At 37.8% G+C, this 24,023-nt stretch overlaps 2 protein-coding genes across 2 annotated transcripts in view; one reads left to right on the forward strand and one right to left on the reverse strand.

Moving 5' to 3' along the window:
• Positions 1 to 6,358, reverse strand: part of NUP37 (nucleoporin 37kDa) — a 45,511-nt gene extending 39,153 nt beyond the window's left edge. The window contains exons 1-2 of the mRNA XM_011973206.1: positions 5,921 to 6,358; positions 5,291 to 5,511 (exon numbers count right to left, since the gene is read on the reverse strand). Of these exons, the coding sequence (XP_011828596.1) occupies positions 5,291 to 5,446 (156 nt within the window). The 5' untranslated portion in view covers positions 5,447 to 5,511; positions 5,921 to 6,358. The remainder of the gene's footprint in view (positions 1 to 5,290; positions 5,512 to 5,920) is intronic.
• A 764-nt stretch (positions 6,359 to 7,122) lies between these two features.
• The window catches only part of PARPBP (PARP1 binding protein), a 66,382-nt gene continuing 49,481 nt past the window's right edge, over positions 7,123 to 24,023 (forward strand). The window contains exons 1-2 of the mRNA XM_011973205.1: positions 7,123 to 7,223; positions 10,801 to 10,956. Of these exons, the coding sequence (XP_011828595.1) occupies positions 10,804 to 10,956 (153 nt within the window). The 5' untranslated portion in view covers positions 7,123 to 7,223; positions 10,801 to 10,803. The remainder of the gene's footprint in view (positions 7,224 to 10,800; positions 10,957 to 24,023) is intronic.

The following is a 24,023-nucleotide window of genomic DNA, read 5'->3' on the forward strand; positions in this document are numbered from 1 at the left end:
TTAAAAGTCAAGCCATCCATCGCTGGCAATGGGGACAATAACCTGAAAAGTTCTCCCATTACAACATTGCAAAAATTCAAATACAGACAAGCAAACAACTACCAAGGTATGCAGCTGTTATAAGGGCATCTGCCTACATGCAATGATTTAAAGCTTCAGTTTGCAAGAGAGAGGAGACAAATCCTAGTGCCAGGACAAGGAAGGATGCCAGATGAGAGATCTCTGCATAGATCCAGGGCCCTTAAGGGGGAAGCAGGAAAAAACAGACAAACAAAAAGAAAACCCTGCCATGCAAAATACCTACCATGAGTAAGGGAAGGATACTTAGGGGGCCTCAAAAGAATTGCTAATGTTCCTTTTCTTAAAATAGGCAGCAGGTATATAGGGATTCATCTTATTATTCTTTATGCCTTTATGGATAACACATATTTTATAAGCATTAAAATACTGCTCAGCACCATAGGAAAGGTAAAAAAGAAAAAAAATGATAAAAAAATTTTTGCAATTTTAAAAATAAGTATATCATTGTTCTGTTATTTAAATCAATACCTGAACTGGGTCTAGAGACTAACGCCAAATTTTCATGACAAATTTGTCCAAGAAATCTTGTGTGTTAACTACAGTTATTTTTAGTATCAGGGAAAAAAATCTAGCAGGTGAAAGTTGATATTTAATGAAATACGTATGTCTATATTGATAGGAATTACTTGAAGGCCTGATCTAAGAATTCCATTCACCCAGAATCTAAATGCAAAGTTTTATAATGTATACTCGAATGAAATCCAAGTAGATATACTGATTTTTCCAGGATAGCCTATGGGATCCTAGTAAAGTCATTTCACAAACATACTACACATCTTTCTCTATATAATTCAGATACCCTTTGAAAATAACTTCAAATTTCAGGTGAACTTAAAGTTAACAGCAAAAAGTTTTTCCATAAATGAAAGAATAGAAATACACATATCAAGGAAAGAAAAACACTGTCAAATTTTACTACTTCGTAATTTGTGTGTATAATAGTTGTATAGCTAACAGCCAGATATGCCAAGACAGCAGCCACTAAGCAATTTTAAAATAAGTTTAGAAGCCTAATCATAGCTGACTTCACAGTTTGGATTACATCTATTTTTCCAAACTTGACAAATCAGTCTCTTAAAAATGAAGTTTTTACATGTAAATACACATCATCTTGCTACTGTAACAATATTATTGACAATCAGGTCCTATAATTTGTTACCCAAATCACATACAGGATTACTGGGTGGTCATGGGGATAAAGAAATCCCAGGGACTGTATAGCCTGGGCTTTTTATATTGCCAGTGAAACCTTTTTTCCTGGCAGCACTGTTTGCCACTAAGCCAACTAAAAGGCCAGGGTGTGTGTGTGGTATAGGCAGAGACAAATGCTATTTTGGATTTAGTTTGGGGTGTAAGCAGAATTGTATAGGCAGGAAATTAAGACACTTTGGAAAACTTGCTATAATACAAATGATTACACAAGGCTTCAGTATATTTGAGGTTGGGGCAAAGCCAGGTTGATAGAAGTGCTATTATAAGGTTTGAAACTGGCAGGTCCTCCTACCACACCCATTTAAGGCCAAATACAGAATTTCAGTTAGTCAAGACTATGAAGTTTCTCTAGTTCAATTCTTTCCCCTAATGCTTGAATCCCTAGGAGAGCATCTGAGTTTACACAACCCCTCTCTCTGAACATTTCCAGTGAGAGGGAACTAGCTACTTCTTTGGAAAGTTTATTCAATTGGGGAATAACTCTAATTATTAGAAGAGTTCTTAACGTTAAGCCAAAATCTGTTTCCATGTAAATTCTACTCATTATTCCATGTTCCATCTCTGGAACCACACCAAGTCAGTCTAAATTAATGATGGCAAGTATTTGGCCATAGTTCATCTCCTCTAGGTGAAGACACACTAAGCAGTGGATTCAGCCTCAGCCTGAAAGCATTATAAGCAACAACTCTGTCCACTTAAATAGAGTGACAAATAACATAAAATCCATTTACCATTCTGAGTCTAATACCTCTTTCACAGTTTTAAACATTTAGATACTACCCTGAAATTTGTATTAAAATATATTATCTTCTCTGAATCATAATATACTGCTGAGAACTAAAGAGTATTATTATTATATTAAAGATTATTGTCAATTTACAGAGGAAAATGCAGAGAGAACTGTGCTGTCTGATATGGTAGCCACTAGCCATACAGGACCTTACGAAGCACGTGAAATGTGGCTAGTTCTACTTGATACGTGTACACTTTAAAAAGTGTAAAATACATAGCAGATTTCTAAGTCTATTCAAGGGGTCTTCATTAGCGAATTGAGGCCTCTAGTAGAACTTGGACGAGAACACTGATTTAGGCAAGCATACATGTTCATGCTCCTCTGCCCTTTAACAAAGGTTTTTATAGCAGTTTTCTTATTGCTCTGCTTTATATTTAAATATTTCCTTAAGGATACGGTCCTTGCTTTTTTCATGTCTTGGCAACGAGTATGCACTTAAGGAATATCTGACAAATACATGACACCAGTTAACAGTACTATCGTGCAGAAGCTCATATGTCCATCATAATCAAAGGGACAGCATGAGATTCTGAAAAATGCTTTGTTGAAATTCAAATTCACTATATCTACAACGTTTTCTAAATAGTCTTAAAATAAGGATTATCTTTCTGACAGGAATGTGGAAATCTTTCCACTTAATTTACCTTTACTTAGTTTTCTCTCAAGACAAGAGGTATGAAACTGGGCGCAATGGAACTTGAAGGTTCTAGGATAACAGAATAGTAATAATGTTTAACAGTGTTTAGCTAGATAAAAAATAACTTCAAAGAAAAGCAATAATTTATTTTGAAATGGACTTACTTAATTGTATTTCCAATGTCTGGTGCAGAATATAATTTGTGTTTACTATTGTCCAAATTAATAAAAATCTAATTTTTTCCTTAGTAATTTGGGCATGAGACCTACATTGCTAATCTCACAGGTATGAGGGTCAACTGAGACAATACATGTGACCATAAAACGTAACAGAACACAAATGTTTATACTAGTTCTTTTTTCTCACGTTGTCATTTTCCTTCTTTCTCCCATCTTCTCCCTCTCTCATCTTTGCCTTTCTCTTTTCCTAATTTGTTCTCCATTGACTTTCTCTCTCAACATTTCTTAATCATAAATGAGATAAACATTTTTCAGTGTTTTTGAATACAATTTTATGTTCAGTTATTAATTTTAGAAGTAATGAAGTAAAAATTAGTTTTACCTGTAGGAGGCTGCTTTACTCTTTTGTGCATTGGTGGCCTGCATTAGAGAAATGGTTTTTCCTCAGTCTTTTTCAAGTATGTAACATTGTTTTAATCATATAACTTTTTATAATCCTAAACCATGTCCATGTAAGTGAGGCTGAGGGTCATATTTAGTCTAAAAGGTATAATTTCTATCCCTCCACCCAAAGAGACAGTATGAAATAGCCTAGGAGCTGTCATATTCTACTCAGACAGCAACAAACTGAAACTTTTAATTCATACTTCCTCTTAAATATGACTATATTCCAATTTGTAAAGCTTTATATATTTATTGTGCTATAAAATGCCAAATTGCATTTCTGATGTCACAATACTGTAAGATTCAGAATTGCCGCTGGGCATGATGGCTCACGCCTGCAATCCCAGCACTTTGGGAAGCTGAGGCAGGCGGATCACGAGGTCAGGAGTTCAAGACCAGCCTGACCAACATGGTGAAACCCTGTCTCTACTAAAAATACAAAAAAGTTAGCTGGGCATGATGGCACGCACCTGTAATCCCAGCTACTCAGGAGGCTGAGGCAGGATAATCGCTTGAAGTCAGGAGGCAGAGGTTGCAGTGAGCAGAGATCGCACCACTGCACTCCAACCTGGGTGACACAGCAAGACTCCATATCAAAAAAAAAAAAAAAAAAGATACAGAATTGCTTTTTCAGTAAAGGAGGAAATAACATTTATAATGATATAATATCACTTTAGTGATAGTTATTTTAAACCTTAGAAAATTGGACACTTCCAAATTACCGTATTAATTATAATTTGAGAAATACAGTTCTATTAATAATATTCTGATAGGCCAGGAAGGGTGGCTCACACCTGTAATCCCAGCACTTTGGGAGGCCAAGGTGGGCGGATGACATGAGGTCTGGAGTTCGAGACCAGTCTGGCCAACATCATGAAACCCCCTACTAAAAATACAAAAATTAGCTGGGGGTGGTGGTGCATGCCTGTAATCCCAACTACTCAGGAGGCTGAGGCAGGAGAATCAATTGAACCCAGGAGATGAAGGCTGTAGTGAGCCAAGGTCACACCAGTGCACTCCAGCCTGGGCGACCAAGCAAGACTCTGTCTCAAAAATAATAATATTCTGACAGACAAAGGATTAGCCAGATAGTCCTGACGCTTGAACCTTTGTTGTTCAAAGTCTCTCTTACATGTAAAACTAGTTTTCCTCTGCGAAAACATGGTTTATGTTCACCACAAAGCAATGTTACTTTGGTGATTAAATCTGAGAGTGTTACCATTGCCCATATCAATGACAACTAAAACATATATATGGATTACAATGTTGTCAGATACCCTCTTGGAATTTTATACATACTAAAATTTGAGCATTGTTTTCCTCTTTTTTACAGGAGAGGCTAAATATCTTATTCAAGGTCTCATAGCTAGTAAGAAGTAAGTAAAGCAGGAGTAAACATGTAGGCATTCTAGTTCTAGAATTCACGCTCTTAATAGCGATGCTTAACTGCCTCCTCAATTAATAAGACTCCATACTCTGCATACTTCAGATGCACAGAAAGTATGACAGCATACTAATAGGAAAGCTGAATATTATAAAAGCTATAAAATCTCCTGGAAGATCATTTTCCAGGCTCTCAATATTAGCTGGTTTCGTATGTCAAAGCAGGATGTAGAAAAACCGTAATTAATTGGATCTCATTTATATTGTTTTTTTTCCTGTACATACCATTGTTCAGTTAATCATAGCTTTCAGTTATCAGAATATTCCATTAATGATCATGAAGCAAAAGAGAAGCCTCATACTATTCTTTTTCACTATCTATATAATGTTTACATAAATCTCAGGCACATATAACTGGGAACATCTTTCTCTATGGGTGTTATCTTTTTTTTTTTTTAACATTCAAACTCAATATACTTTCAAAGTTTAGATTTGGTTTGTGTAAGTTCTCTTATCAGTGAAATATGTTCACTGTCATTCGGTGCAGTTTTGTAGACTAACCTGAAACGTACACGTGCCAATGACCACATAATTATTGCCACCATATGCAATTAGGTTTCCTGAATCCCCATTCTCAAAGGGATTAAATTCTACCACATGCACATAATCTTCACAATCCACAGTGTAGGCAGCATTTCTTGAGGCATCTTGCTTCATCTTGTATGTCAAAATTCAAGCAGTTGTGAAAATTAAATAGCCTTCTACTGGACAAGGTCACGAAACTGTGGATTACAGCACAGGTACAATTAGAATGGTTGAAGTGTTAGTCATTAAACAAATGCATCAAAATAAGGTTGTGGTGTTACAATGAGACAGAAAGCTCAAAAGAAACATTTAAAGTACTTATCAAGGGACAGAAACTGAAGGAAAAATATTAAATCTAGTTATTAATGGTTCCACATTGGCTCTACAGCTTTTTCCCGTATCTGTGATTCTAGCAGACAAAAACACCATAAAGTTCTGTTTAGATTATCTAAAACAAAAAGTATTCCATCTGAAGATGGAATCATTTTAATAGCAAATATGTTAATAAAAATAACTTTTATGAACCACTATTTGCAGGTGCCACATTAAGGATTTCACTGACATGACCACATCTAGTATCTGTACAAATCTAAAGGCAGGTACTACCTCTGGTCTCCATTTTGCAGATGGAGAAACTGTAGCTTCAGTAGGTTAACTAACTTGCCAAGCTTGTAAGCAGGGCCAGGATTTGGAAGACTTCATTGTGTGTGGAGAACCAGTGCTAATGAAGAAAAAAACAGCCTTCTGGCTTAAAGGAGACCACAATTTAGCGATAGTTATGACTCAACGTGAAAAGGGCTACAATATAAACAGATACAAAATACAGGATCTGTTGTAAGGAGTGCCAAAATTTGTGATACAAAAATAATGTTCGGGGGGCTGGGGGAAGGGAGAGCATCAGGATAAATAGCTAATGCATGTGGAGCTTAATACTTAGGTGATGGGTTGACAAGCGCAGCAAACCACCATAGCACACGTTTACCTTTGTAATAAACCTACACGTCCCGCACACGTATCCCAGAACTTAAAATAAAATTTAAAATAGTAATATTCTTAAAACTAGGCACCAGACTTTAACTAACCGTCAGGGACTAGTGTGCACTCTGGAAGTAGCATTCCCACAGGAGAATTATGGGTTTTAGAGTTTTTGGTTTCTTAAAAAATTCGACACAAGCGTTGTCCTGAAAACAGACGGGCTCAGTAACAAACATATCAAGCATCTTAACAGTATCTACTGAGAATCAGATGAGTCCCACCTCGAGACGCTTATAAACTAGTAACCTTAGGAATGGACATCCGGGACTGAAAACTTGTTAAGGGTGACCAGCAAGTGTTAGGGACATGGAGGCAGAGAGGTATAGGAAGTGCAAGAGATTCGAGGTCAGGATATTGTGCAGTTCCCACACCTACTGCTCATTAAAGCAGTGCCCAGGGCCTCACCATACACGTTCGGCAGGACTTGCCCCTGTAAAACTAGAAGGGCAGAGAAGAAGGGAGGGAACAAGATAACTCCCTGCAATGAGCCCCGACACCTCTCCCGGGCCAGGCGAGTTCCTCAAGACCCCGCTCCCACCTCCCGGGGCCCGAGGTGGGAAGGAAGAACTCCTGGGGATAGAACGGCAGGGCTGGGCGGCCGGCAGAAAAGCATCACGGCCTCTTGGGCTCCCCGCTCGATACGCACCGCAGAGCGCCGGGAACCGACCAGAGACAAGCCGGTCTTCGTTGGGGGCTGCTGCGACGCGCTCTCGCTCTGCTTCCGGGTCGGAGGGCGAGCACAGCGATTGGCTCCCGAGGTCTCCCGCGAGGTTTGAAATGTATTCAGCGGCGGCTGAGGCGGCCGTGGGAGGGCTGTCCTTGGGGGAACTTTCCGCAAGCTCAAGCGTACGTTTTCGGGTCTACCCCTAACCAGGTAAATCTCGCGTCTGCCCCACCCGCACTGTCGCATTTTTAAGTGATGTTTCAGGCTGTGGCTTTTGAGGGTGTTTTGCACTATAATACCCGGTCGTAGCAAAGTGCTGTGGGGCCGAAGTATTATGGTGCAGTGACTTCGCGCTCGAGTCTGGTTGGGCCTGGGGGCTGTAGGTGGAGTTCACAGTATCTAGCGATGGAGCTGGAAGGTCCTGAGGGTTCGTCTGCAGCTTGGAAGACAGGCCGATAGAGGCCTGCTTAACTTCCATTAGTTAGGCAGGAAATCAGGATTCTAGTCCCACTATGCACGCAGACTCCAATTCCTCAACTTTCTCCTACTCCTGATTAGTTACAGCTTCCCAGGGAACCTTTGGGACTTGCACTCTAACACTGATAATGATGTTGAGTGCAGTTTTTTAATTGAGCACCTACTAAATGCCTGGCACTAGGTGGGTTGTGTACTCGTTGCACTGACGTCTCATTCTGTGAGGTAGGAATTCCCTTCCTGGTTTTGCAGGTGAAGAAACTTGTGCTCATTAGAGATTTTAAATACCGAAGGACTACAGGTCATAAATGGGGGAGCCTGGAAGTGATATCTGACTCGAAAATGTAGTTCTTTCAACCATTTCACACTGCCTGCCCAGTGACAATTTTTTGTCTCACAGTTTTTGCTCTAGAGCAGCTTGGAATCCAATTTTTTAAAAACAAGTGTTATCGCTGCTGCCTTTGGCTACTGTTTTTTTTCTTGTATAGTGCAGCCTGCCATTCAGAGTGCTGGCATATTTATTGTCTCATTGACCCCTCACAAGGGACTGGAAGGCAAGTATTTCTGTGTAATGATGCTTCCACCTAGGCAACCACGTGTAAGCTTATCGCATAGGCTCCCTCAGGCAGCTAACTACAGGAAGAGCTGGGACTAGACCAGGGGTTGGCGAACTAGCTGTGCTGCCTGTTTTTGTGCAGCCAGCTCCTTAGCTAAGAATGAGTCTTACATGTTTATATGGTTGGGGAAAAAATGAATAATGTTTTGTGATGTGTAAAAATTACATGAAATTCAAATTTCAATGTCCATAAAAAAAGTTTTATTGTAGCACAGCTGTGCTTATTTGTTTGTTTATGTATGTCCGTGGCTATTTTCACACTAGAAGGTCAAAATGAGTAGTTGTGCCTGCCTCAAATATTTACTGTTTGTTCCTTTAGAAAACGTTAGCTGATCCCTGAATGAGACTCTTGGTTTTCTGTCACCATGGTAATGCTTTTTTTTTTTTTTAAGACGGAGTCTTACTCTGTCACCTAGGCTGGAGTGCGGTAGTGCTATCTTGGCTCACTGCAACCTCCGCCTCCCTGGTTCAAGCAATTCTCCTGTCTCAGCTTCCCGAGTAGCTGGGGCACGTGCCACCACACCCAACTAATTTTTAGCAGACATGATTTCACCATGTTGGCCAACCTGGTCTCGAATTCCTAACCTCAGGTGAGCCTCGGCTTCCCAAAGTGCTGGGATTACAGGTGTGAACCACCATGCCAGGCCAATGCTCTTTTACTTTTAACTCAAAACAACTTAGAAACTCATAATGCGTGATAATAGTTAATGTGCTTTTATACATGCCAGGCACTGTTCTAAAAGCTTTACTTGTGTTTATGTTGTTTACTCGTCATAAAACCCTATGGGATAGGATTTTCATTTTCATTATGAGGAAGCTGAGACAGGGAAAGGTGATATAACTTGGCCAAGATCTCGCAGCCAGTAAGTGGTGGAGCCACATTTCAGACTAGTCTAATTCCCAAGTGAGTCTTCATTCATAGCAATCAAATCTCATAATACGACCTTTAGATAATACCGGTAAGTAATTTACTCCTAAATATTTATTTCAGGCAAAGTGACCATGTCACTGAAGCTGACACTTCTTCACTTTTTTTTTTCTTTCAAGAGATGAGGGTGATTTTTTGAAGAGAAATACAACTCTTAGCTATTTACTAGGATTTGCATTTACGTAAATAATTAATCTCTGATTTTTCTACCTGTATCTTTAAGTTGCATCATAGATTGTATCTATAATTTAATTATTTTGCAAGTGGCATATGTCTTTGTTCTTGATTATACAAACCAAAGATGCCAGTAAACATCTAGAATTCTGTTTATGCCACATAAAAATAGAAGAAATGCATAGCAGGAGTCAGGAAATGGAATGAGTGCAGGAAAATGCCCAAAATAAGATGATGGGCATGTGAGTATGCCTAGACTTGAGTACCTAAAGTAGGAAAAAAACTTTTAGCAGGCATGTCTGTAAACTCAGAGAAAGGAATTGGATGCCTTATGTAGTCTTGGGTACGTGAAACAATGGCACTGCCTCAAATTATTTTGAAAGGCTTTTGTGTGCATCAGGAGAAGTTATTTAATATGATGCTTTAGGAACACAGCTTATAGAGTTAGACGTCTTAAGTTTACACTGTTTGTCCACTTACAAGCTGAGTGACGTGGAGGATATTAGGTAAAATGAGGATAGTAACAGACCTGTCTTATTGGACACTTACGAGAATTGAGTGAGGTAATCAATATTAAGCTTTTGAAAAGCATCTCCACCAAGTAAGCTCCTAAATATTAGTTATTTTATTGGTTATGTAGTACAATGTAACAAACCATTTCAAAAGTTAAGGTTTTAAAATAACCCTTTCCTTCTGATTCTGTGGATCAGCAGTTTGGGTGGGACACTACTAGGTGATACTCTGGTGGTCACGCAGGACACAATTCCTCCAGTAACCTGTTGTGACAACACATGTGAATTATCTACCAGGGAAGCTTATTAGAGACTCCATGCCCAGGGTTTTTATTGGGGGCTAAGTGCAAAGGCATCCACTGTCTGACATGTACCAAAATTCCAGACTCGCAAGTGTTTAGCATAAACTATATTGTTTGAATGAACAATTTAGCCCAGTGAACCACTCTTACTGGAAACGCTCCTGAAATCTAAGTTCCCAGACTGAACTCCAGCTTCAAAGGAGAGCATTCAGGCCTATTGTATTAGTACTTCTGCACATACCACTTAAGGCCTAAGCTCAACTCCCACAGCGTCATTCTTGCCACATTCTATTGGTTAAATCAAGTCACGAGGCTGGTCCAGATTCAAACAGGTAGAAAAATAGGCCACCTCTTTTGGGACAATGTAGGATGGGAAGAAATTGGCTTTTTAGTTTTTTTTTTTTTTTTTTTTCCAATTTATCAGATATTACCTATCTCAAAACAAATATATATATTTAAATACAACTTTAATTAGTTATGTTTGTAATTATAAGTTTGCAGTAAATTTGCATGTCTGTTTTTGTGTGAATTTTCAGAATTGAAGGCTGCATTTTGTTCTTTCAAAAGGTTTGGCTTAAGAAACCAAAGGGAAGGGAAATATGATTGAGCAGAAATTGTATTATTTTGTTTTCCTAAATGTAATTAAAAGCAATCTTGGTAAATACGAAATGACCTCTCATTCAGTATATATTTTTCTCTATCTGTGCTTGCCTATACATGTTAAATGTTAATTTCCAGTTAACGTAAGGTACTTTAACTTTGTATTCTGTCCTACTTTAAGATAATGGCTGTGCTTAATCAGAAGTCTGTCCTGGATATGATTAAAGAGTTTCGAAAGAACTGGCGTGCTCTTTGTAACTCTGAGAGAACTACGCTATGTGGTGCAGACTCCATGCTCTTGGCATTGCAGCTTTCTATGGCAGAGAACAACAAACAGGTTGGTAAACTATATTTAGGTTAACTTGTTTTTTTAAAGCAAAATTTCATTGCTGTCCATTTGAATAAACTTAAGAATATTAATTTCCTTACAATATGTGCCCTTCTATGATAATACACCATTTTCACAAATGCCTCTGTGTATCTGTGTCAGAATGTTACAATTGAATTTGAAATTAATTATTTCAAAATTAGACTCTTCATATGTATGATTATACATGGGACATGCACATTTGTTGTTTAATAGGAAGACTCAGGATAAACATGTAACTATTATTGTGGTCAAATTATTTTTATTTAATAAGACTTTCTTTGTTCCCTAAACTTTAAAAACTACTGGCTCTTGTACCCCAATCCTGGAAATTCTGATCTGCACTGAGATGCTGGAAACTGCCTTTAAAAAATTTCCACAAAGTGATTCTTACTTAGGTAGCTTGAGCCAGACTAGTGTTTGGAATTAAGCCCTAGCTAAAGGGCTGGAGGTGTTCAGATGAGAAAAGGATGAATGTAGGGTAGAGTGGTAAGGAACGGCTTTGTGATATTAGATGGATTTTAGATAAAGGAAGAGAAGGCTGTAGAGGAGGCATGATGAGGAAAGTCAGTTCAGAAGAAGGGTTCAGGGGAATCAAAGTCATGGGTTGACTTTGGTAAAGATACCGGCTTGACTAGAGAAGAGGATTTTTGAAGGGTAGAATTAGTTTCAATGGGTCTATTGGTCTAGATATTGAAATGACATTCTGATGAGTTGTTTTAATTTTACATGTGAGTAGTTTCCAGATTTTTAGATTCCATAGACCAGTAAAATTTCTAAAAAATTATTAGACACTGACAGATTTTAATCATTTCTCATTTTTGCAAATAAGGCCATTGAGAAAAAATAGTTACTATATACTATGATCATCATTTTGAAAAAGGAAGAATATTTTAACACTTAAAAAGTATAAAATCTTAAAACAGGGATAGTGTTTTCTACCCAAGAATAATTGGCAGTTTTGCATATTTTAAACAATGCATGTTAAGATAAATTTTGAATCTCTGAAACAATGACAGTGATATTTTACTTTATATAGTCATTTTTTGAACAAATACTGAGTTTTTACTGTATGTTAGACATCATTGTAAAAATTGGGAATACAGTAATGAAAGAAGTCTCTGTTCTTATAGAGTGAACCTTCTAGGGAGAGATAGCTAGTACTGTAAGATATTTAGTCTTTTAGGACATAAATGCTATTAATAATAGCGTTATTAATATGTACATAATAAACATACAGAAAAGAATAAAACAGATGCAACTAAGGAATATGCAGAGTTTGGGATAAAAGAGTTGTTGGAATTTGAAATAAGGTGGTCAGGGAAGGCCTCACCTGGAAAGTACTATTTGAGCAAAGATTTGAAAGAGGGGAAGTCATTAGCCATGGGGATTTTTATGGGAAGGGTCTATCTCAGGCAAAGGGAGGAGCAGGTGTAGCAGCCCTGAGGTGGGACTATGCCTGTAATGTTCCAGGAACAGTAAAAAGGCCAATACAGCTGTTTAAATAAATGTTAATCTCCTTCCCTCCACTAATTACTTTTTTCTCTTTTTCTATTTTTGAACTTCTACTATATGCCAGGCATTGTGATATGTGTTGGGGTTAAAACGGTGAGCAAAACCAGACTTGACTCCTGCTGTCATGAAGCATATTACCTAGTAGATAAGGCAGACATTAAGTAGAGGATCATACAAATACATGTAAACTAATAGCCATAAGAAGAATATGATGCTCAGACACCAGACAGTTGACTTCATCAGAGAGATCAAGCTGAGCCCCTCAGTTGTACTCTTTGATCTAGAGACTCTTTTTCACCCTCTCCAGGGAATGAACCTTCAATTTTCTGCCAAGTTAGATGATTATTCTCCCCTACCTCAACAGAAATTAATTATTAGGCAAAAATCAAAGCAAAGATTACCCAGAGAGATAAGCACAATACTGGAATAACTTCTAGAATCACTTCATTGGCAAATCTCTTCACCAACGCCTTCCACTGGGCAAATTGTTTTTCTAGGAGACCTATTAAGAGTGTTGCCTTTAGAAGGCTTTGGCTTTATGTGGCGGGGTGAGCAGAAAGGGTCTCTGATTCAGCTTTCTACCTTTCTTGGACTCTTCCTTTGTCCTTTAAACTTTGCGCTCAGGGTTTATGAAAACCAGTTTCTAGAGTGCCAGGGAGTAGTAGATGCCTTGAAACAAACACAAGCCCCACCTTTTGTTTACCCTTCTATATTGGCACTTTCTCTTTGTTTTTGACCTTTTGTAGTTTCTCTTTTATAGACTATTTAGTCATGCTTTAAAACATTTTTTCTATTTTCTCCTGTAGTTTTAGGTATTCTGTACCAGGAAGTTTTTCTGCGTATCAAGTTAGCCATATTGCACTGTTGGTGTGTCTGTTTTAAAATATAACAGATGGGGCCGGGGGTGGTGGCTCACGCCTGTAATCCCATCACTTTGGGAGACTGAGGCCGGCAGATCACGTGAGGTCAGGAGTTCAAGTCCAGCCTGGCCCACTTGGTGAAACCTTGTCTCTACTAAAAATATAAAAATTAGCCGGGCATAGTGGCAGGCGCCTGTAATCCCAGCTACTCAGGAGGCTGAGGCAGGATTATCACTTGAACCCAGGAGGCAGAGGTTGCAGTGAGCCACTGTACTCCAGTCTGGCCGACAGAGTGAGACTCCACCTCAAAAATAAATAAATAAAATAAAATTGTAACAGTATCAGTTCTTTCTATATCTTTTTTTCATCCAACATTATTTTCAAGATCTTTTCAGGTACTGATAGAAAAGTTAATCTAATTTATTCATTTTATCACTCTCACATGTTCCTTTAATATGACTGCTACATTTTATTTATTGGTGGATCTTTAGACTGAAGTTCTTTTGTGTTACAAATAGTTTTGCCTTGAAATGAAATGTTTGTACCAAGCAAGAGGTTCCTTAGGCTCCTTATTTAAGTAGTTACATGATAGACACTTTTTTATCTTGCATGTGGCAGTTAGAATTTACATTTATGGGCTAGGCACACTGACCCATACCTGTAATCACAGCACTCTGAGAGTCCAGGATGGGCAGATTGCTTTAACCCAGAAGTTCAAGACCAGCCTGGGCAACATGGCAAAACCTCGTGTCTACAGAAAAATACAAAAATTAGCCAGGTGTGGTGGAGTGCGTCTGTAGTCCCAGCTACTTGGTAGACTGAAGTGAGAAGATCACTTGAGCCTGGGAGGTTGAGGCTTGCCGTGAGCTGAGATCACGCCAGTGTACTCTAGCCTGGGCAACAGAGTGAGAACCTATCTCAAAAAAAGAGAGAGAAAAAAAAAAGAATTTACATTTGTATCATCAATGGAAGAAAGTGCCATTTTTTATCCCTCTTTCCATATTAGATGTCAGATTTTATTATAAAAGAGAAAAAATCGTATTTCATTTTATTTTTTGGACAGCTACCGTGTTTAAAAATTTGTTTAAATGCTTATTTGATCATTTAGGTATCTTTTTCGTAGTAGATTCATTTTTAATAATGAAATAAACTAGAAACATTCTGCACATATATCACCTGGAGGTTGGTTGTATATAGCATTGTAAACCACCAGTAGAATAGTGTGCAATAATTAAATAGCTTAGGTACGTGTACATTTATTGACATGGAAAAATATTCAAAATATATTGTTAATAAAACAGAGCAGTTTGTATTATGGCTAAGAGTAAATGCTAGGGAGTCAGTTGGCTTGGATTCACAGCCTAATTCAGCCTTTTGGCTGAGTGACCTTAGACAAATCACTTAATTTTAAAAAAAACATAGTTTTTTAAATTGACAAAAAATTGGCTAGTAACCATCATTGTCTTTCTACTTCTGTAAGTTCACCTTTTTTTTTTTTTTTTTTTTTGAGATGGTGTCTCACTCTGTCTCCCAGGCTGGAGTGCAGTGGCACAATCTTGGCTCACTGCAAGCTCTGCCTCTCGGGTTCACACCATTCTCCTACCTCAGCCTCCCTAGTAGCTGGGACTACAGGAGGATGAAACTCCATCTCAGGAAAAACAAACAAATAAAAAAAAAAAGAAGTGGGCAAAGGATATGAACAGACACTTTTCAAAAGAAGACATACATGTGGCAAACAAGCATATGAAAAAAGCTCAATATCACTGATCATTAAAAAAAATGCAAGTCAAAACCACAATAAGATAGCATCTCACACCAGCCGAATGACTATAATTAAAAAATCAAAAAGTAACAGACGACTGGACACAGTGGCTCAAGCCTATAATTCCAGCAGTTTGGGAGGCCAAGGTGGACGGATCACTTGAGGTCAGGAGTTTGAGACGAGCCTGGCCAGCATGGTGAAACCCCATCTCTACTAAAAATACAAAAATTAACTGGGCATGGTGGCATGCACCTGTATTCCCAGCTACTTGGGAGGCTGAGGCATGAGAATCACTTGAACCCAGGAGGCAGAGGTTGCAGTGAGCTGAGATTGCACCACTGCACTCCAGCCTGTGTGATGGAGCGAGACTCTGTCTCAAAAGAAAAACAACAGGTACCGGCAAGACTGGAGAAAAAGGAACACTTATACACTGTTGGGGGAGTGTAAATTAGTTAAACCATTGCATAACGCAGTGTGGAGATTCCTTGAAGACCTAAAAACAGAACTACCATTTAACCCAGCAATCTCATTATTGGGTATAAATCCAAAGGAATAGAAATCATTCTATCATAAAAGCATGCATGTGTAGGTTTATTGCAGTGCTATTGACAGAAGCAAAGATTTGGAATCCACCTAAATGGCCATTAACGATAGACTAGATTAAGAAAATGTGGTACATATACACCGTGGAATACTATGTAGCTGTAAAAAGGAATGAGATCATGTCCTTTGTTGGAAAAGGAACTAGAGACCATTATCCTTAGCAAACTAATGCAGGAACAGAAAACCAAATACCACATATTCTCACTTACAAGTGGGAGCTAAATGATGAGAACAAATGGACACATAGAGGGGAATAACAGGTACTGGGGCCTACTGAAGTGTGACGGGTGGGAGGAGGGAGAGGATCAGGAAAAATAACTAATGGGCACTTGGCTTAATACCTGGGTGACAAACTAATCTACAGCTGGGCACGGTGGCTCACACCTATAATCCCAGCACTTTGGGAGGCTGAGGCAGGCAGATCGCCTGAGGTCAGGAGTTTGAGACCAGCCTGGCCGACAGGGTGAAGCCCACGTCTCTACTAAAAATATACAAATTAGCCAGGCCATGATGGCATGTGCCTGTAATCCAAGCTACTTGGGAGGCTGAGGTGGGAGAATCACTTGAACCCGGGAGGTGGAGGTTGCAGTAAGCTGAAATCACTCCATTGCATTCCAGCCTGGGGGATAGCGACAGAGTGAGACCCTGTCTCAAAAAAGAATCTGTACAACAAACCACTATGACATGAAGTTACCTATATGACAAACCTGTACATGTACCCCTGAACTTAAAAGTTCAAAAGAAAAAATCCATTTTGAGTTGATTTTTGTAAAAGAGGTAATGGTCTAATTTCATTTTTCTGCGGGCAGATACCCAGTTGTCCAACATTTATTGATTAGACTATTCTTTCCCCATTAGGTGTTCTTGGTACCTTTTTTGAAAGCCAATTGCCTGTAAATCTGTGGATATATATTTTGGTTCTCAGTTCTGTTCCATTGGTCTAGCCGTATGTTTTTATGCTAGTACCATGCTATTTGGATTACCATAGTTTTGTAGTATATTTTGAAGGTAGGTAGTGTGTGCCTCCAACTTTTTTCATTTTGCTCAAGATTGTTTTTGCTGTTTGGGGTCTGTTGTAGTTCCATATAAATTTTAAAATTGTTTTTTCTATGTTTTTGCTGTTTGAGGTCTGTTGTAGTTCCATATAAATTTTAAAATTGTTTTTTCTATTTCTGTCAAAAATGGCATTAGAATTTTGATAGGAATTGCATTGAATCTGTATATTGCTTTGGATAATATGGACATTATAACAATATTGATTATTCCAGTTCATCAATATGGGATAACTTTCCACGTATTTGTATCTTCTTTAATTTACTTTATCCATGTTTTATAGTTTTCAGTGTGCAGATCTTTCATCTTCTTGGTTAAATTTATTTGTAAAAATTTTGTATTTTATAGCTATTGTAAATGGGATTTTCCGGATTACTTTTTCAGATTGTTTTTAATGTGTTGAAGTGATACTGATTTTTGTATTTTTATTTTTGTATCTTGCCACTTTACACAATTTGTTTATTCTTATAGTTTTTGGTGGAGTCTTTATGATTTTCTATATATAAGAACATGTTATCTGTAAACAGGAACAGTTTCACTTATTTCTTTCCAACTCGGATGCCTTTTATTTCTTTTTCTTACCTAACCACTCTGGCTACACCTTCTAGTGCTATGTTGAATAGAAGTGGGAAGAGTAAGCATCCTTGTCTTGTTCCTGATCTTAGAGGGAAAGCTTTCAACTTTTTCACTATTAAGTGTGATGTTAGCTGTGAGTTTGTCATATATGGCCTTTCTCATGTTGAAGTATATTCTTTTATATCTAATGTGTTGCCAATTTTGATGATGAGAGGATATTTAGTCAGATTTTTTTTCTGTATCTTTTGAGATGATCATAGTGTTTGGTCCTTCATTCTGTTATGTGCCATATTTTGTTTATAGATTTGTGTATGTTGAACCATCCCTGGTATGAATCTGACTTTATCATCATGAGTGATCCTTTTAATGTGCTGTTTAATTTGGCTTCCTAGTATTTTGTTGAGGAATTTTGCATATGTGTTCATTATGGATATTGTCCTCCAATTTTTTTTTTTCTTGCAGTATCCTAGTGTGGCTTTGGTATCCAGGGCATGCTTGTTTCATAAAATGAGTTTGGAAGTATTTCCTTTTCATTTTTTTGGAAGAGTTCTTAGTTCATACAGAATATTCTTCAAGATAGATCATATGTTAGCCCACAAAACAAGTCTTAACAAATTTAAGAAGATTGAAATCATACCGAGTATTCTGATTACAGTGATATGAAACTAGAAATCTGTAACAGGAAGAATTTTGGAAAATTAACAAACACGTGGAAATTAACCAATGATTTGAAGAAGAAATTAAAAGGAAATTTTAAAAACCTTAAAAAAATGGAAGTACAACATACCATAACTTATGGGATGGAGCAAAAGCAATTCTAAGAGGAAAGCTTACAGCAATAAACACCTACATTTTTTTTTTTTTAAAAAGATCTTTAATAAACTTAATGTTAAACCAAAAGAAACTAGGAAAAGAACAATACACTAAGCCCAAACTTAGCAGAAGGAAAGGAATAATAAAGATGAGAGCAGAAATAAATGAAATAGAGACCAAAAAACCAATAGTAAAGATCAATGAAGCTAAGAGTTGGCTTTTTGAAAAGATAAACAAAATCAACAGACCTTTAGGTAAACTAAGAAAAAAGACAAGACTAAAAAAAAAAATCAGAAATGAAAAAGGATACATTATAACTGATACCACAGAAATAAAACAGGCCATAAAAGACTACTATGAACAATTTGTATGCCAACAAATTGGATAACCTAGAAGAAATGGATAAATTCCTTGACACGTACTATCTACCAAGACTAAATCATGAAGAAATAGGAAATCTGAATAGACCAATAAAAAGTAAGGACATTGAATCAGTAATAAGAAGTCTTTTATTAAAGAAAAGCCCAGGACCTAGTGGCTTTACTGCTGAATTCTACCAAACATTTAAAGAACTAATACTAATCCTTCTCAAACTCTTCCAAAAGCATGCAGAAGAGGGAACACTTTCAAACTCATTTTATGAGGCCAGTGGGTAGGTATTCTCCTCATAGACTTTCTGTTCATATCCTTTTCTTATTTTACTATTGAGTTGTTTTTGTCTCTTGTTTTTGTTTTTGTCGTGAGATAGGCTCTCACTCTGTCACCCAGGCTGGAGTGCAGTGGCACAATCATAGTTCATTGCAACCGCGACCTCCCCAGGCTTAGGTGATTCTTTTACCTCAGCCTCCCAAGTAGCTGGGACTACAGATATGTACCACCATGCCCAGCTAATTCTTTTATTTTTTATAGAGACAGGGTTTCTCCATGTTGCCCAGGCTGGTCTTGAACTCCTGGGCCCAAGGGATCCGCCTACCTCGGCCTCCCAAAGTGCTGGAATTACAGGCATGAGCCACTGTGTCTGACCTCTTTCTTATTTGGAATATTTCTATATGTATTTTAGATATTCTCTTTGTTATAAATTTTGTTGGTACTGAAAGGGAGGCAAAATTTTACCTCCACCCTTTTAGGGTTTTTTGGCTGGGCCTGAGAATTAAATTGACATAAGACAGATCAACAGGAGAAAATCATACAACTTTAATATGAGTATTACATGGCACAGGAATATGCATAAGGAAATGAAGACCAAAAGACAAGTTAGAGTTGAGCACTTATATACTGAATCAGAGAAAGAGTAGTAAAATGAAAATGTGACGAGGCAAAGAAACTTGGCCTAGGGTATTTAATTGGATGTAGTAGTGGCCAGGAAATAAAGATTAGTTTAATAAGGTTTGTCTGTATAGATTTCCCTGGACCTCAGCTTATACTCCTTGATGATAAGACTGTTACTTATATAAAGAGGATATCTTTCATATGGGAATTTTGTCTTCTGCTTTGAATAAACAGAAGGAAGTTCATAGTGATCATTTTGCACCTGCTGTTTTTCAAGTACTTTTAGCCTAAATTTTCATTTTACCAGGTGGCATAATTTGGGGGTGGAGTGATCTTAACTCTTTCAGTATCTTCTAGTTTTACCTACAAATTTTACCTTTTCTCCATTTTACCTACTTTAACTGGATGCATTTCCCTTACACTGTTGTACCTGCGTTTATGTGAGATACCATTCTACTGGGTCTTAAATCTAGTATGATCATCTTTACCTTGATGTCCCTGTACTGTTTCCCACATCATTTTTTTTTCCGAGATGGAGTCACTCCCACATCAGTTTTTAAATAGAGCACATTGTTTGCTTTTTCAACTTACTTTCCCATTCATACTCTTAGTCGTACTGGCATGTGCCTTGTTCACTCAGTCACTTAAGTTGGTAGCCTATTTTTATTTTAATTCATTCTTCTTTAGTAGTGTGAAGAAATAGTACTAAGGTAAATGATGGATTTGAGAATATTGAATAAATAGACTAGCTAAGGGTTAAACCTTGGTGACCATACACTGGAAAATAATGAGAGAGGAATTGAGGCCATTTTTCAGAATCAGTCTTGTATAGTGATTGAAGGCTGTTATTCTGGAATCAGACTACATTCAAATCACCTCCTTTCATTTATTTATGAATTACTTCTAAAGAAATAAATAGATTTTATCAACAAGCTAAGTGAAATGTACCCTGAAAAACATTTAACCCTCATTGTAAAAATTTTGACATACTGAAATACTCAATCCAAATCAGTTTTTCTTCAGGATTTATCTATGTAGCAGTCACTCAGTGTCTCTACTTGCTAATTTTCTACTTGCTAATTCACTTAATTCAGTGTGAAAGTTCAGACTCTGGGTGGGAAAGAAGAGGTGAGTTGCAACTGAGCTTTTCACAGTTCTTTTATGTGTGTGCACATGTGTAGTGGTGTGGTGGGCTGTAGGTCAGTTTTATTTCAACTTTCCACATACAGAGTTAGCTTAGGCATCCTCAACTGTGCTCAGACTTCCAAGTACTCAATGATATGAAACAACATACATATATGTCTGCAGGTGCATTCATGAGTAGCATATAGTAGTTAAAAGTAGATAGAGTTGGTTGTGTATATCCATTGCTTATATTTTTTATCCTGTGTTTGAGCTCTATTTACGTTTCTCTCTTGTTGTCTTTTTTTTTTTTTTTTTTTGAGACAGAGTCTTGCTCTTTGCCCAGACTGGAGTGCAATGGCGCGATCTCCACTCACTGCAAACTCCCGGTTGACACCATTCTCCTGCCTCAGCCTCCCGGGTAGCTGGGACTATAGGCACCCACCACCATGCCTGGCTAATTTTTTGTATTTTTAGTAGAGATGGGGTTTCACTGTGTTAGCCAGGATGGTCTCCATCTCCTGACCTCGTAATCCACCCACCTTGGCCTCCCAAAGTGCTGGGATTACAGGCGTGAGCCACCACGTAGGTTTTTAATTCTCTGAAGTTTGAGAAAATAAGTCTTAAAGTATAATTCTTACAACTGAATTTGACTACAGTAAAACTTTTGAATACCTAGTAGAGTTGTTAGTCTGTCTAATGGCATATTTGTTTTTTCTTAACTGTTAAAGTGGGAGAAAAGAAAAGATATATTAAAATACCCTTGACATTTTAGGTTTTTAGCATGTTTTTTGAGGGGGAAAATTTTTTAGCTTGAATTATACAGTGCCTCTCTAGCAGTTTTATCCTGCTAAATTTTTTTTTTATTATACTTTAAGTTCTAGGGTACATGTGCACAATATGTAGGTTTGTTACATATGTATACATATGCCATGTTGGTATGCTGCACCCATTAACTTGTCATTTACATTAAGTACATCTCCTAATGCTATCCCTCCCCCATCCCCCTACCCCATGACAGGCCCCAGTGTGTGATTTTCCCCTTCCTGTGTCCATGTGTTCTCATTGTTCAGTTCCCACCTATGAGTGAGAACATGCAGTGTTTGGTTTTCTGTCCTTGCGATAGTTTGTTCAGAATAATGGTTTCCAGCTTCATCCATGTCCCTACAAAGGACATGAAGTCATCCTTTTTTATGGCTGCATAGTATTCCATGGTGTATATGTCCACATTTTCTTAATTCAGTCTATCATTGATGGACATTTGGGTTGGTTCCAAGTCTTTGCTATTGTGAATAGTGCCGCAATAAACATACGTGTGCATGTGTCTTTATAGCAGCATAATTTATAATCCTTTGGGTATATACCCAGTAATGGGATGGCTGGGTCAAATGGTATTTCTAGTTCTAGATCCTTGAGGAATTGCCACACTGTGTTCCACAATGGTTGAAACAGTTTACAGTCCACCAACAGTGTAAAAGTGTTCCTATTTCTCCACATCCTCTTCAGCACCTGTTATTTCCTGACTTTTTAATGATCACCATTCTAACTGGTGTGAGATGGTATCTCATTGTGGTTTTGATTTGCATTTCTCTGATGACCAGTGATGATGAGCATTTTTTCATGTGTCTGTTGGCTGCATAAATGTCTTCTTTTGAAAAGTGTCTGTTCATATCCTTTGCTCACTTTCTGATGGGGTTGTTTGATTTTGTCTTGTAAATTTGTTTAAGTTCTTTGTAGATTCTGGATATTAGCCCTTTGTCAGAAGGGTAGATTGTAAAAATTTTCTCCCATTCTGTAGGTTGCTTGTTCACTCTGATGGTAGTTTCTTTTGCTGTGCAGAAGCTCTTTAGTTTAATTAGATCCCATTTGTCTATTTTGGCTTTTGTTGCCATTGCTTTTGGTGTTTCAGTCATGAAGTCCTTGCCCATGCCTATGTCCTGAATAGTATTGCCTAGGTTTACATCTGGGGGTTTTATGGTTTTAGTTCTAACATTTAAGTCTTTGATCCATCTTGAATTAATTTTTGTATAAAGTGTAAGGAAGGGATCCAGTTTCAGCTTTCTACATATGACTAGCCAGTTTTCCCAGCACGATTTATTAAATCGGGAATCTTTTCCCCATTTCTTGCTGCCGCCTTGCAGTTCGATCTCAGACTGATGTGCTAGCAGTGAGCGAGGCTCCGTGGGCCTGGGACCCTCCAAGCCAGGCGCAGCATGTAATCTCCTGGTGTGCAGTTTGCTAAGACCGTTGGAAAAGCACAGTATTAGGGTGGGAGTGTCCCAATTTTCCAGGTACCATCTGTCATGGCTTCCCTTGGCTAGGAAAGGGAATTCCCCGACCCCTTGCGCCTCCCGGGTGAGGCAATGCCCCTCCCTGCTTCGGCTCAGTCTCCGTGCTGTGCACCCACTGTCCAACAAGCCCCAGTGAGATGAACCTGGTACCTCAGTTGGAAATGCAGAAATCACCCGTCTTCTGCGTTGCTCATTCTGGGAGCTGTAGACTGGAGCTGTTCCTATTCCGCCATCTTGGAACCTCCTCCTAAAGATTTAACCTTTATAGATTCATTGAGGACTTTTGACTTCATTATATGACAAATGTATGACTTCATTAGGTGGCAAATAATATTTTGGCTTTCTTTCTTTGGAATTAGCTTCTTAGTTTGCATCTGACTGGCAATCGTGTTAATAGAGGCTATTTTTTTTTGCCTTAAATTGTCTTATTGAGAAACTTTTACAATATTCCATTGCATAAAGCAGATGAAGGTATTAATTTTATACCTTTATGGAAAGCAGTTAAAGTACCTGTGATTGACTGTCAGATTTGAAAGTGATATAACTGGGATCTAACAAGAAGAAACAGGTTTTTAAAATTGTATTACATTTTATCACCACTCTTTCCCCTCAAAACAATGATTTTACTTTAAATAAGAGAAGAGAAAGGAAATTGACATTTTTGATTACCTGTCATTTGTCAGGTGTTATTTAATCTGTGTAATCTCATTTTATAACCAAGGAAACTGACTGAAGGGTTTCAGTATCTTACCCAAGGTCACATAGCCCATTAGTGCTCTTAAGTAGACCTATCTTTTCTCTAATGACAACAAAACATCTAGTCAATTAAAAATGTAAAGTTTTAAAATTTTGAATTATTAGAAATATATGATATAATGTACAGAGTACAAATGCTTTGGAAAATGTGTAACTCTTGCTTTTCTCATTTTATTCTTGTGAAATACAATCCTCCTTATGTCCATCAGAGAATTAAAGTGCTGAACATTTTGAACGTCCTTCATATATTAGCCAGCTGGCATGTTTTCCTAGCAAAATATTTTCTGATTTGACCACAGACTCTCTCAATCAGTTGTTACTGGTTTGAATAATAGAATATGCTGTCATGGTGGGCACCTGATCATGAAAACTGATATCTGGAGTGCATTTTTATTTGGATTTAAAATGTTTTTACAA

Source organism: Mandrillus leucophaeus, unplaced genomic scaffold (assembly GCF_000951045.1).
Source record: "Mandrillus leucophaeus isolate KB7577 unplaced genomic scaffold, Mleu.le_1.0 Scaffold1353, whole genome shotgun sequence".
Lineage (NCBI taxonomy): Eukaryota > Metazoa > Chordata > Mammalia > Primates > Cercopithecidae > Mandrillus > Mandrillus leucophaeus.